Genomic DNA, 14,521 nt, shown 5'->3' on the forward strand with positions numbered 1-14,521 from the left:
TGAATCTATTTTAAATAGACTGAAACAATGCAATCCAGATCTTCCAACAGCTGATTGGAAGGTTGGCCGTTTGGATGAAGTGGATGGACCAAGACGGCATGCAGTGTTTATATTGAACACTCGGTCTTTGCCACATCTAGCAAAGTCCCAGGGCCGTGTATGTTATGGCTTTCATTATATCCAAATGAAGGTGTATAAAAACGATCAGCTAAAGGATTCAGAAATGGACAAGCCTCGGTCTGAATCAGAAGTAAGCGGAACCTCTTGCGAAGTCGAGGGGGATACCAAGACATTTGAAGACATGGATAGATACCGTATGCGTGAGGAGGCTTCTACTGCCTCAGAACTCACCAAAGTTGAACCTATGGTTATTGCGAGAGTCACCGATATCTCTGAAGAGGACATTCTTGATGACTCGATTGAAGCGGCTGATGTGACGGTTGTTGAAAATCTCGATGGTCCTACGGATCCTCCAGATAAATCTTCATCATTGTGAGGCTGCATGTGCTGCCTTAAAAGTTCTCCTGATGAAAGGGGACATAGATATAGTTCTTATTCAAGAACCATATGTTTATAAAAACAAAATATGTGAATTAAGTACTCCGGGGTTCAAACTATTGCAGTATACTGGTAATGATGTAAATCGAGCCTGTATAATTGCTAAAAACGAGCTCAACTTGTTTCTGCTTCCTTCAATGTGCAATACAGACACTGTCGTTGCAAGTTTAGAAATAGCCAAATGCAAATATTGGGTATCTTCGGTCTACATGGGACATGACAGGGAGATGCCTCCATATGCCGTTAAGACCTTAGTGGAGGAGTCACTGAAAACAAAGACGAAACTCATTATGGGATGCGATGCGAATGCACATCATAGTATATGGGGAAGTAGTGATACTAATGCAAGGGGAGAGTCGCTAATAGAGTTTATTTTGCGTACTAATCTGGTAGTTTGCAACAAGGGAGATGTCCCAACCTTTGTCACTAAAAACAGGCAAGAGGTTTTGGACATCACCTTGGCCTCGCAAGGACTGAATGAAATGATATCTGAGTGGCAGGTTTTAAGTGAACACAGCTTCTCAGATCATCGCTACATCAGTTTCAAATTTGATGTTCATATCACCAAGATCATATTTCCGCCAAATGTTAGGAAAGCTGACTGGAATAGGTATAGGGAATCGTTCAATATGATGATACCGGAAATAACAGAGACAAATATGAGAAATGTGCAAGATATCGAACACGCAGTGGAGCGGATTACTAAGGCCTTCAACATCTCACTGAAAGCTGCATGCCCTAGAGGAAAGCCAAGGGGGAAACATCGACCACCATGGTGGTCTACGGAATTAAGTAATATGAGGAAATCCTGCAGGAAGCTCTTTAACAAGGCAAAGTCCACCAGAGCCCCTGAGGACTGGGACGCTTACAAGAAGAATCTGAGAGGATACAAGCGAGAACTGAGAAAGGCTCAGCATAACTCTTGGAATGCTTACTGCAGCAGTATTGAGAATACGTCCGAGGCTTCCAGACTACGGAAGGTTCTAGCATCCACCAACTCCGCTCCAGGTTTCATTAAAACATCGGAGGGCAATTGGACAACGTCCAGTGAGGAGACGCTGGAGGTACTATTGGACACACATTTTCCTGGAAATCAGACGGTTGAACCATGTACTGGCGGTGCCACAGTTGCTCAGCGGTCGTTTCCTGTCGAGGAAATTGTATCGGAAACTAGAGACGTCAGGTATCACTCCTGATATCTGCTATAACGGGTCGCTGCCTGATAGGAGATTTTGCAAAAACTATTGGCGCGAAGTATAATGACTATTGTATGAGCTGTCATGATGCGGAGGAAGAAGAATCAATTAAACACCTCTTGTGTGAGTGTCCTGCATTTTGTGTAAAGCGCAAGCAACTTTTAGGAGCATATAGCTTCAGATTACTAGCGGATCTGGAAAACGTTAACTTAAGCAGTCTGCTAATGTTTTTGGAAAAATTTGGGTGGTTCAACAAAGAAAAATAATCAAGAAGGTTCAGCGGTTAAAACTAGAAGTGCCCAATGGTATCACAATGGACTGAAAAGTCTAAGTGAGCCTGAATCTTAATCGGGCTGCCACTTTAACCTAACCTAAAGGGAATTTCAATACCCCCATTAGCGTAGCTAGACAATTTATAGACTGAACTTATGGGTTCCATTATTGTTTTATTTCATAAAAAGAATAAAAAATAGACATCAAAATAATATATAATAAAGCAATTAAAAGTAGTTCCACACTTTTCCCAGCAAAAAAATTGGGAATTGTTTTAAAGGCACAACTTTAAAAGCACTTCCAAAAATGTCCTCACAAAGAAGTTAATTATATTAGGTTAGGTGGCAGCCCGATGTATCAGGCTCACTTAGACTATTCAGTCCATTGTGATACCACATTGGTGAACTTCTCTCTTATCACTGAGTGCTGCCCGATTCCATGTTAAGCTCAATGACAAGGGACCTCCTTTTTATAGCCGAGTCCGAACGGCGTTCCACATTGCAGTGAAACCACTTAGAGAAGTTTTGAAACCCTCAGAAATGTCACCAACATTACTGAGGTGGGATAATCCACCGCTGAAAAACTTTTTGGTGTTCGGTCGAAGCAGGAATCGAACCCACGACCTTGTGTATGCAAGGCGGGCATGCTAACCATTGCATATTAACTACACAGGAAGTTTTTTACTTCAGGTTTTTCATATTTTAATGCGTAATTTTTGTTTTCTTTTTTCAAATGAATAAAATGGTAAAAATTATTCAAATTTTTCCACAAAAATGCTAAATCCATTATAGAAAAATCGATAATTTTTGAAAATATTCAAACAAGCGTTAGAATGCATTAAAAATCATAAAAAATATAAAAATTATTATAAAATAATGTTTCTTGAAGCTCGAGGTCTTTATAAATATTTATAGAATTCTAACAAAAGGTCGACCAAAAATCAAATAAAAAACGAATAAATAAAAATTATTTGTTTGGAAAAATATCACACAATTTTTTAATTCACATTCAAAACTCTGAACCGTAAGAAGTGATGCAAATTTATTACAGCTGCTGTTGAAACGGTGGACATTCGTTCTATGACGAGTTCCTATTACATTCATCGCTTCTCCGCCAATTTTGCACCACTTCCGGACCCAAAAAGAACATTTTCACTTCTTTTTTGGCGACGCTTTTTTGCAGCATTATTAAGATATTAATTTATGAAAGAATAGTTTTAATACAAATTGCTATTTTTTAATTAAGATGACTAAACCAGACTAAACAATATAATAAAGGAGCTTTACAGCCTGTTTCTGTATGTCGAATGAGCTCTGTGGAACGACTAAAATGGAAACAAACAGCTGCATTTATAACCAAAAAACAGCTGTTTCTATGCATTTCAGTCGATCGATTGAACCCCAATAAACACAGGATGAGCGTTTTCAAATGCAACAACTTTTCATTTTGAGGGTAAATATAATTTTTAACATAAATTCAACTTGACTTGAAATAGCTCATCTTCAATACATCTTCAAATTGTTTGCGAATTACTTCCAATTTGCCAAAATGTTGACGAAATCTTTGAAAAGGTGTTGAAGATAATATGAGAAAACTTTGACAAAACACTACCCTAAAATGCAACGAAAAAACCATGTGGTTTTCAATACTTGTTTGTGCAACGAAGTTGGTGGTCAATTGAAAAAAATAAAAAACATTTTAGACAAAAAAACAGAATTTACTCCAAATAGTTTCTTATAATACGTAAGTGAAAATAAAAAAAATGAAATGAAACTTTAAGGAAGACACTAAATATACATCTCTTTGCCGAAAACTAAAATTATGGATTCTACGTTCTTGAAAACATTAAAAGCTGACCGATGAAAAAATGTTGGACAATTAACTGGAACTGCTTCAAATAGTTTATAATAATTGGTAAGTCAATATGAACAATTAAATCAACACCTTAGAGAAGTCACTAAATTTAAATCTCATTGCAGAAAACTAAAATATTTAGATGCTGCATTCTTGGAAACATTAAGAGGTTGACCTATGAAAAATGATGGTGGCTTATCGAAAATAGAAAGTTTCCATAAATCAAAGTACAACGAATTAAACTTGGTATTTATGCTTTTCCATATCAACTACTGGGTGATAATTCGCATCACGGCTATAGTTTAATTTACATCGCATCATCGGTTTAATTTGATATTTTGTGAATTGAAATTGCTGGAAATTTATTCTAACTCTCTAGTCATCAAGTTCCTTGCTAATTTCCCGAATTTTAATGAGTTTTACAACAATTTTGTGACACCAACGTTCTTGAGGAATTTTGTGGTTTTCAATACATTTTGTGCCACGAAGTACGTGGTCAGTTATTTTTATTGACTAAGACTGAAATTAATCCAAAACGCTAATTATAATTGGTAAGTCAAAATAAAAAGTGAAATGAAAACGTAATGGAAATCACAAAACTCGATTGTTTTGCAGAAAACTAAAATCATTGGATGTTATATTCTTGGAAGATGTTTACCGGTGAAAAAATTATGAAGGAAACAACAAAGAAAAGATTCCAGAAAACTTGCAAAGTGCAACCAATTAAAACAAAGTGCAACAATTCCTAAATCCAGAACTTCTGGATGAAAATGTGCATTACATCAATTTACATTCCGTCATCAGTTTGATATTTTGTGAATTCCTCTTGATGGAATCTATTCTAACACGCAGGCCAGCAAGTTCCTCGATAGTAATTATTTGAAATTGCCAGCATATTAATTAATAATTAATTAATTAATAGTTATGTGACACCAACATTATGGGGGAAATTGAATTATACATGAAAAATGTTTAAGATATTTAAAGGTGTATTGATAGTTTTAGTTATTAATACCTTTAATAAGATAATTATTTTTTGATTGGTATTATAACATATTATTATATTTATATATTATTAGTTATTTTTAATATTATTATATTTTTAATGAAAAAAATTAATAAAATTTACAAAATCACTAGAAATTTAGTGTTGACTTTCAGTAAGACCTGGGATTGACTTTCATGCAAATTGTGGTTAGAAAATATCCGCAACAATGTTAATTTTTTATTTGTCTCACATTGAAAACTGTTTGAGAAATTATTGAGTAGCAATGCATTTCAATTTAAGGATTACAATTGAGAGATTCTTGCTATTGTGTTGAATTTTACTGTTGAGGGTAATGTCTGTTTTTTGTTGAGAACGCGATTTTCTCAACAATTTCTCAACTTGAATATTACCCTAATCCTTTGAAAAAATGTTTGAAAAATTATTGCATTTTAGTATTTTTCAAACGTTTGTGTTTATTGGGACTCGTTCGACATACAGAAACAGGCTGTTAGTTATTCAACTAAACCATAAGTTCAATCACAGCTCTATTTCATAAATATCAGACTTCAAACATTGCCATCGGCAACTGCTACCCAAGTAATTCGATTGTGCATGAAAGTTTTTAGCGGAACTTTGTGCGGTTGTATATACTTGTCTCATTTTTATAAAAATATAAAATCGTAAATAGGTTTTCAAATTCTGGGGGGGGCTACATTTTTTCTGGGGGGGTCTAAGCCCCCTCCCCAGAGGCCTTCCTACGCTTATGAATACCCCCTAAGGATATGGGATTATGGGAGTTTTGCGATCTTTGCAGTACATGACTAATTGTGTGTTTGCAGGATTTAATCCAAGACCATTCTCTTTCGCCCATTTCTCAGTCATCCGGAGGGCTCTCTGTATAACATCTCTGATTGTTGATGGGAATTTTCCCCTGACTGCTAGATCCACATCGTCTGCGTATGCCACCTCTTTTATCCTTTTTCTAAGGAAACCAGAAGGTTGTTTATAGCAACATTTCAAAGAAGAGGTGATAGAACTCCTCCTTGGGGAGTGCCTCTATTCACATACCTTTGTATGTTTGCTTGTCCTAGTGTGGCTGAAATACGTCTCCTTATTAGCAGTTCGTCTAGCAGCTTAGGAAATAATTTTTCCCCATATAATTATTATGAAAAAACAAGGAACAATAAAGAAAAATCAATAGAGAGAATATAGCAAACAAAAAATTAATTTCAAAGCATACTTAGGTTTTAAATAAATAGGAATTACAAAGTAGTCACATAGCAAACGAATAAATTGACTTCAAAGCATACTTAGATTTAAAATTACATATTAATTGCAAAGTAGTAATGTATATAATTAAATTTAACCAATAACATACAAAATTCAGTTAGTTTCAATAATTGCCAATTTGGAAATAGGTCTTCGCATCACTCCTCCTTCAGTTTGCACACTTGCGGTTCTTGAAATTCCATCTTTTCCAGGGAATAGTTGTAAAACTCTTCCCATTTCCCAATGCGATCTTGAAACATCCGTATCAATAATATACACCAACGAGCCAACGGATATAGGATTCGAGGGTAAACACCATTTGGTACGCCTTGTTAAATCTGGTAAATATTCTTGAATCCATCTTTTCCACCAGCAATCCTTTAAACTCTTAAGTATTTTCCATTGTTTTCGGAGGCAAAGATCTTTAGAGTCATATGGAGATGGAGTTTGAGTTGAGTTTGTATAACCCAAAAGAAAGTGATTTGGGGTTAATGGTTCGGGTTCGTCGATAGAGATCGGCAAGTGTGTTAGTGGCCTCGAGTTTACAATGTTTTCTGCTTCAATAAGAAAACTGCGAGACGTCTCTAATCGGGGAGACTTTTCCCTTAGCTCAACCGCTAAAACCTTCTTGACCGATTGTACCAGCCGCTCCCAAGCTCCTCCTTGACTCGGGTTTTGGGGAGTATTAAATATCCATTTAATACCAAATGGAGCCAATTTACTTGTTACGGTCTTTAAATCGATAAATCCTTTTTCTCCAGCTAGTTCTTTATGTATGCCAATAAAATTTGTTCCATTATCACTTCTAAACTGGGTTGGAACACCCCGACGATTCATAAAATTCTTGAGGGCTAATATAAATGAATCGGTTGAAATATTTTCCACTATCTCAAGATGGATTGCACGTACGGTCAAGCATGTAAATATGGCAACCCATCGCCTTTCTTGACTTCTTCGTATTGTTACGTAGCATGGTCCAAACAGGTCAACACCCCTATAACTAAATGGTCTGACATAAGGAGTGACTCTATCAATCGGCAATGGTCCCATCTGAGGTTGGACAGGTTGACTTTTTTTATTCTTGCAATGTTGACAGTGGGCCTCTACGGATTTCAAAACATTTTTTATACCAATGATCCAAAACTTTTGTCGAATTTCTGATATAACAGTTTCCCTATTTAAATGATGAAATTTTCTATGATAATAATCGACCACAAGCTTTGAAAATGCATGTTCCTTGGCCATTATTATCGGTCGAGCGGAGTATGGTATTGCGGGTGTGTTTTCTAATCTACCTCTGGCTCTGATAATGCCTACCTCCAAATAGGAATTCAATGACTTTAATGAGCTACTTCCTAGCACAACTGTGTGATTTTGTAGTTGATGATAATCCTCATAAAACATTTCTTTTTGAATCAGTGTTATTAATTTATTTTCAGCCGTTTCCATTTCTTCCTGACTCAGCTCATCAATAACTAATTTTTTATGAGTACATTTTCTATGGAGATTTGAAATATACCGTAGAACATATGCCATTGTTCGTTTATATCGAAGATAGCAGGAGAATCGTTTAATATCTGGCAATATTATCTCTTCATCATTCGATATTACTCCTACGTATCTCGTTCTTAATTCTTCCGTAATGTATTTCGTAGTATTATGCTGTTCATTTGGCCATGGGATTTCCTTTTCATACAAAAACTTAGGACCATTCTTCCACCTGCCATCGGGATTATACTTTATAGGAAATTTCGCTCTAGTTGCATCGTCCGCTGGATTTTCCTTTCCGGGAAGCCATCGCCATTGCTCAACGCTGCTGCTCTCTAAAATTTCTAACACTCTGTTGGCTACGTACTGTTTGTATCGTCGATGGTCAGATCTGATCCAAAGAATGACTGAATTAAAATCACTCCAAAAGTATATCCTTCGTATCCTTATTGAATGAGATTTTTCCACGGAGTTCTTTAGTCGAGTACCCATCACGGCTGCCTGTAGTTCTAGCTTCGGTATTGAGTGATAGCGCGTTGGCGCGCATAATGACTTACCGATCACAAATTTTACCTCGATGTTACCATCAACTTCTATTCGCCAATAAGCAACAGCAGCCAATGCATCTTCGCTTGCATCCGTAAAAACTTGTAAATCCACACAACTTTCTTCAAATCTGAGACTATAGCATCTATCGATCTCGAACTTTTCTATTTTTTACAATTCATGAATCCATTTTTCCCAGTAAGCATAAAGATCATGTTTTATTTCATCGTCCCAATCTGTTCCACTTCTCCAAACTTTTTGCATAAGCAATTTTGCAATTATCACAAAGTCTGCCAAAAACCCAAAAGGATCGAAGATTGACATCGTCAAGCAAAGGAGTTCCCTCTTCGTCGGACGTTTATTACAGCTTATTATTCTTGGGTCCACTTTGTTCAATTTCAACACAAATGCAAACTTATCAGACTTTACAGACCAGTGCATACCAAGAATTCCATTTTCTTTTCCTTCAATGTTAAATGTATCAGGGGCTTCTACATCTCCAAACTTCAACATTACCTTTGGTGAATTTGATTTAATTTTCCTCAATTCAAAACCACCAAATTTGTGAATTCGTATTATATCATCAACAACCTGAACAGCTCCATCTTCATCTTGAAAAGAATCCACGTAATCATCGACATAATGTCTATTGACTATACCTTCAACCGCTCGAGGAAATTGTGCTCTATATAATTCTGCATTATAGTTCTTTACAAATTGTGCTATTGTCGGTGAGCAGTTGGCGCCGAATATGATTCGCTCCATTACGTACACTCCTACGGGATTCGTTGTTTTCCCATCACGCCACAGAAATCGTTGTGATTGTTCATCTTGTGACAATACTCGAATTTGATGAAACATTTCCTTTATGTCCCCATCAACAGCAAACTGTGCTTGTCGGAACTTCATTAAAATTCCAAGTAATGGTTTGTTCAAATCTGGCCCGCATAACAATGCGTCATTGAAAGACATGTTTTCAATTTTTGCAGCTGCGTCGAAAACCAGACGTATACCAGGTTTGTTTCGAGTGGTCACTCCAAAATGAGGCAAATAAAACGTTTTTGGAGACAAAGATTTCACTTCAAATTCCGTTAATTTCCTGGCATATCCTTTTTGCACATAGTCATTTATTTGTTCGCAGTAATTACGAGCATATTCAGGATCCCTCTGCATTTTCTTTTCAGTGCCCAAAAGTCGCTTATAAGCCAATGAAAAGCTTTCTGGAAATTACCTAAAATCTTCCCTCCAGAGTAAACCACATGCATATCGACCATCTACTTTACAAACAGAATCGTTCATAATAGCCATTGCCCTATTATCCTCATTTGACAAGACAGGTTTCACATCAGGTTTTATACCGAACGTTTCCATATTGAAATATTGCTCCATCATGTTTCGCAATTTATTTTCTTCCACAGATTTGGCATTATTTATACTCAAGGATCTTTGTCTACAAACGTTGTTATTATTACCTTTTGGTCCGAATATGATCCATCCCAAACGAGTTTTAACTCCTACCAATCCAGAATTCATTGATGTTACTGGGGCCTCCAATGGAGTAGTCAAGAAGGCGTGATTAAGGCTGATTATCATCTGTGGCTTCACAACACCATACGATGCGAAATATTTTTTAGATGAACATTTTCTTGTGTAGCTATATTTGCTTTGCTCAGGCTCTGCACGGGCAAAGGAAGGTTCTTGGAAGTAAAGACGTTGGATATGTCATAGATTTCAGCCCCCTCGTAAGTACCACTGATCTTTACACTTATATTCTGGCAGTCCTCTTTACATGTTTGTTGATTTAACCATTGAATGTTTAGAGAATCTTTTTTACCTTTTATTCCCAACTCTTTTATAAGTTCTTCATTAATGATGCTAGTGTTAGATCCATCATCCACAAAAGCATATGTGGTTATTTTCTTTTTATTGCCATATAAATTGACCGGGACAACTTGAAATATTATATCGTTACCACTTCTGTCCCCATGACAATTGCGCATATCGGTATTCGCAATATCTTGTACAAAATCCTTATGAAGAAGTATGTGATGTTTCTTATCACATTTGTGACATCGTGATTTCTTGAAGCATTTCGGAACACGATGTCCACTTTTTAGGCAATTAAAACACAAATTCATACGTCTGACTTCCTCCATTTGTTGGATCCATACTCAGAAATTCTTGGCATTCTGCAAGATTATGACAAGTTCCTCCACATATTGGGCAACAGTTGTTCCCATTAGTTACTTGCATTACCTTTTTTCCGTGAAATTTTTTGTGTTCCTAGGTTTTACAACTGGAAGATCGTCTAAAACTATATTAGCTACCCTCCGAACAGATATAAGCCAATCACTAAATTCTGATATTGTTGGAGAATCACCAATTGCTACCCATTTTTCAGCCCATTGGACGCGATAGTTTAATGGTAACTTACTTACTAATTCACTCAGCAGCTCCGGATTTGACAAATGACGTATTCCACCCCAGTTTTTCAGAAATGTTGTCATATTTAACACTTTATTGGCAAACGATACAATACCATCCATGTCTCCATCTGCCACTGGCGATATTTTTCTAATACCACAAATTTGACTTCTTATAAGTTGTTCCGGCCTTCCGTACGTTTCTTCTAGCATTTCAATTATCTGTTCTACGTTTGGGGAATTCGATAATAAGTCCTCGACTGATTCTTTAGCTCGTCCTTTTAAAGCTTCGCGTAGCCTTATTATATTTTGCAAACTTGAATATCCAAATTCCCTTGTAGTACTTCGGAAATCTTCAATAAATATTTGCCATTCCTCCGGTGTGCCATTAAACTCTGGCAAGGGGTATATTTTCTTGGTCTTTGGTACAATGCCACTGGACACAGACGGCGATGACGCAGATTCAACCGAGTTGTTTAAAATCATTTTAGAATCAGTATGACAGATTTTGTTCAAAAATTCGCCCTCTCTCTTTTCTGCGACGTTAGACTGGTCACCTTGGACATTATGTATACTTACATTTCGAAGGTGTGATAATATTGACTGCTGCATTTCCAGCATCTGTTGTTGCATTTGATTCTGCATCCTTTCAAATCTTCTGTCAATTTCGTCGGATAAATATCCGTTGTTATCCGTATTAACACCGGATTCCGATTGCCTAATATCACCAACAGAGCCCGAAGAATTTAACCCTGCATTCTCCTCATTCCCAAAGGTTGCGTTCAATTGGCTCTTCGATGACTCCTTTTGCTTTTGCCTTTTGGGTGTTCTCAATGACGGCATCTTCAAATTTGCTTCCACGCTATCCTGACCTTCGAGCAACTTCCAGACTCAAAATCCTCTCAACAGGAATATCTAATCCTCTCAAATCCTCTGGATCTCAGGTAACCAGGATAAATGCACAAATTATTTCAATAAAATTTTGTTGATTGTTCAAGGGGCATAAATTCATAAAAACATCAGTTTTAGTTCAGTCAAAAACATAAACAGGTTTTATTCTAAAGAAAATAAGATATTATAAAATTACATATGTATGAACAAATTTAAGTAAAGAAAACTTACGAAATAATTTTTCCCCATACAATTATAATGAAAAAACAAGCAACAATAAAGAAAAATCAATAGAGAGAATATAGCAAACAAAAAATTAATTTCAAAGCATACTTAGGTTTTAAATAAATAGGAATTACAAAGTAGTCACATAGCAAACGAATAATTGACTTCAAAGCATACTTAGATTTAAAATTACATATTAATTGCAAAGTAGTAATGTATATAATTAAATTTAACCAATAACACTAGTTCTAAGATATTTGTCTATCATCCTCTCCAGAGTCTTAAGTAGGAATGAGGATAAGCTGATTGGTCGGAAATCCTTCGCATTCGAGTGAGAGGCTTTTCCTGCTTTAGGTATGAAAACGACTTTTGTTTCCCTCCACTTTTCTGGTATATATGCTAAGTTTATACATTCTTTATATATCACCGTCAACCAGGAGATAATTCTTTCAGTCACTGCTTGTAACTCCGCCGGAGTAATTCCATCAGGTCCGGGATATTTGAATGGCCCAAAGCTATTTAACGCCCATTTTATTCTAGATTCCGATACAATTTCCTCGATAGGAAATGACCGCTGAGCCACTATGGAACCGCCAGAACTTGGTTCAACCGTCTGATTTCCAGGAAAATGAGTCCAATAATCCCTCCAGTGTCTCCTCACTGGACGTTGTCCAATTGCTTTAATCACACCTGGATCGGAGTTAGTGGATGCTAGTACCTTCCGTTGTCTGGAAGCCTCGGACGTATTCTCAATACACCTGCAGTAAACATTCCAAGAGTTAAGCCTTTCTCAGTTCTCGCTTGTATCCTCTCAGATTCTTCTTGTAAGCGCCACAATCCTCAGGAGCTCTTGCGGACTTTGCTTTGTTAAAGAGCTGCCTGCAGGATTTCCTCATATTACTTAACTCCGTAGACCACCATGGTGGTCGAGTTCCCCCCCTTGGCTTCTCTAGGGCATGCAGCTTTCAGTGAGATGTTGAAGGCCTTAGTAATCCTCTCCACTGCGTGTTCGTTATCTTGCACAGTGCTCATATTTGTCTCTTGTATTTCCGGTATCATCATATTAAACTATATTATACCTATTCCAATCAGCTTTCTTAACATTTGGCGGAAATATGGTCTTGGTGGTATGATCATCTAATTTGAAACTGGTGTAGCGATGATCTGAGAAGCTATGTTTCCTCAAAACTATTCACTCAGATATCTTATCAGAGGCCAATATGACGTCCAACACCTCTTGCCTGTTTTTGGTGACGAAGGTTGGTGCATCTCCCTTATTGCAAACTACCAGGTTAGTACGCAAAATAAACTGTATTTTACTTCTCCAAATACTATGATGTGCATTTGCATAGCATCCCATAATGAGTTTTGTCTTTGTTTTCAGTGACTCCTCAACTAAGGTCTTAACGGCACATGGGACATGATAGGGAGATGCATCCAGTATTTGCATTTGGATATCTCTAGACTGGCTACGACAGTGTCTGCATTGCTCAATGAAGGTAGCAGAAACAAATATAGTTCGTTTTTAGCAATTAAACATGCGCGATTTATATCTCTACCGGTATTATGCAAAAGTTTGAAACCCGGAGTGCTGGGCTAGATGTGCTATTTAGAACCAAAATCTCTTCACAGATCTCAAGTGTTCGGACTGGCAAGATAACGAGATTTCGTAGATTTGAGGATTTAACAGCTGTTTGTAAATATATCAATACAAACACAAACCCGTATGTGCACACGTACACACACATTCATCTACAAGGAAAATTTGGGCAGGGTTGCAAAAAGCGCATTTTTAGTACTAAAACCACAGTTGTACAAGGCAGTATAGGGGATTTTGAAAGTGATTTTGTTGACATCCTCTACGAGCCAGCTGATATTTGTCTATTGCAAATCTATTGAGATCTAGGAGGATTACGGCCAAAATACTCGTTTACGAGGATTTCGTGTCTAGTGCCGACGTAGTATTAAGAGTTGTCGCCGTCGGGTGAAAAAAATATGCTTGTCAAAATTATTTGCCTTTATTTATTTATAGAAGCACAAAATAATACGCATTTTTGGAGTTTAAAGACGAAAATTCATAAATTACATTTGCAATAGATTTTAATTCGAATGTCAATATTGTTTTTCAAAGACATTAAATATTTTGCGTGCAATCCAAGTTCTTAAAATTTGGAGCGTGACTCTGAACTCTTACAATAGTAAACAAAAGATAACTCTAGTTTACACTGTACACTTGATGAGAGCCATGTATTTTGATCTGCTGAATTTGAAAAAAATGTTTAAAATTTTTTTATGGAACAGTTTTTGAGATATCCCTTTATTTTTAGTTTTTCGCCCTTTTTTCACTAAATAGGTACTAAAGGTACACTGGTAGAAAAAAGGCGGTATGTGTCCATTACCGTTTGGTATTAATAAAATGGTCCACGTTACCTTTTAATTTTGATACCACTTTATATCAAATCATTTACATCGGGTATTACTATGGTATTAACTATCGCATCGCCGTAACGTATGATATGTAGTCGTTGCGACCAATTAGAATTTGTCGCCTTTGTAGTTTAGTCTTTTTTTCATGTGGCTTGTAAATAACAATATTTTGGGATGACTACCGAAAAAAAATAATTCTGTGAATATAGCAAAGTAAAGGTAAGTATAATATCTTTTAACACTTCTAAAGTTTTTTAATGCGAACCTTCTTTAATCAGATGGCATACAAAAACCATTCAAATACCACAACAGACGACTTGAGGGATGCAGTCCCTCAAGAGCGACATGGAGCTGAATTGGGAGAAAAGCTTTGCATGAAGAAA

At 36.6% G+C, this 14,521-nt stretch overlaps 3 protein-coding genes across 3 annotated transcripts; all 3 read right to left on the reverse strand.

Moving 5' to 3' along the window:
• Positions 1 to 6,252: 6,252 nt before the first annotated feature.
• Positions 6,253 to 7,674, reverse strand: LOC142230898 (uncharacterized). The gene has a single exon (XM_075301516.1). The coding sequence runs from the start codon at positions 7,672 to 7,674 to the stop codon at positions 6,253 to 6,255; it is 1,422 nt and encodes a 473-aa protein (XP_075157631.1).
• Positions 7,675 to 8,343: 669 nt separating this feature from the next.
• Positions 8,344 to 9,345, reverse strand: LOC142230899 (uncharacterized). The gene has a single exon (XM_075301517.1). It carries the CDS (start codon positions 9,343 to 9,345, stop codon positions 8,344 to 8,346), a length of 1,002 nt encoding a protein of 333 aa, XP_075157632.1.
• Positions 9,346 to 9,399: 54 nt separating this feature from the next.
• Positions 9,400 to 11,438, reverse strand: LOC142230900 (uncharacterized). The gene is made up of 3 exons (XM_075301518.1): positions 10,429 to 11,438; positions 9,923 to 10,281; positions 9,400 to 9,848 (listed from the first exon to the last, which is right to left on the reverse strand). The coding sequence occupies exons 1-3, from the start codon at positions 11,436 to 11,438 to the stop codon at positions 9,400 to 9,402; spliced, it is 1,818 nt and encodes a 605-aa protein (XP_075157633.1).
• Between the last annotated feature and the right edge of the window lie 3,083 nt (positions 11,439 to 14,521).

This window comes from Haematobia irritans, chromosome 3, assembly GCF_050003625.1.
Source record: "Haematobia irritans isolate KBUSLIRL chromosome 3, ASM5000362v1, whole genome shotgun sequence".
Classification (NCBI taxonomy): domain Eukaryota; kingdom Metazoa; phylum Arthropoda; class Insecta; order Diptera; family Muscidae; genus Haematobia; species Haematobia irritans.

Bases quoted from the DNA above. Each gene is read 5' to 3' on its own strand.
- LOC142230898 (XM_075301516.1), bottom strand. From the start codon at position 7,674: ATGGCATATGTTCTACGGTATATTTCAAATCTCCATAGAAAATGTACT.
- LOC142230899 (XM_075301517.1), bottom strand. From the start codon at position 9,345: ATGCAGAGGGATCCTGAATATGCTCGTAATTACTGCGAACAAATAAAT.
- LOC142230900 (XM_075301518.1), bottom strand. From the start codon at position 11,438: ATGCCGTCATTGAGAACACCCAAAAGGCAAAAGCAAAAGGAGTCATCG. The intron at 10,282-10,428 runs GTAATGCAAGTA...TTGCCTAAAAAG, and splicing joins AAAAATTTCACGGAAAAAAG to TGGACATCGTGTTCCGAAAT. The intron at 9,849-9,922 runs GTACTTACGAGG...TTGCCCGTGCAG, and splicing joins TATAAGTGTAAAGATCAGTG to AGCCTGAGCAAAGCAAATAT.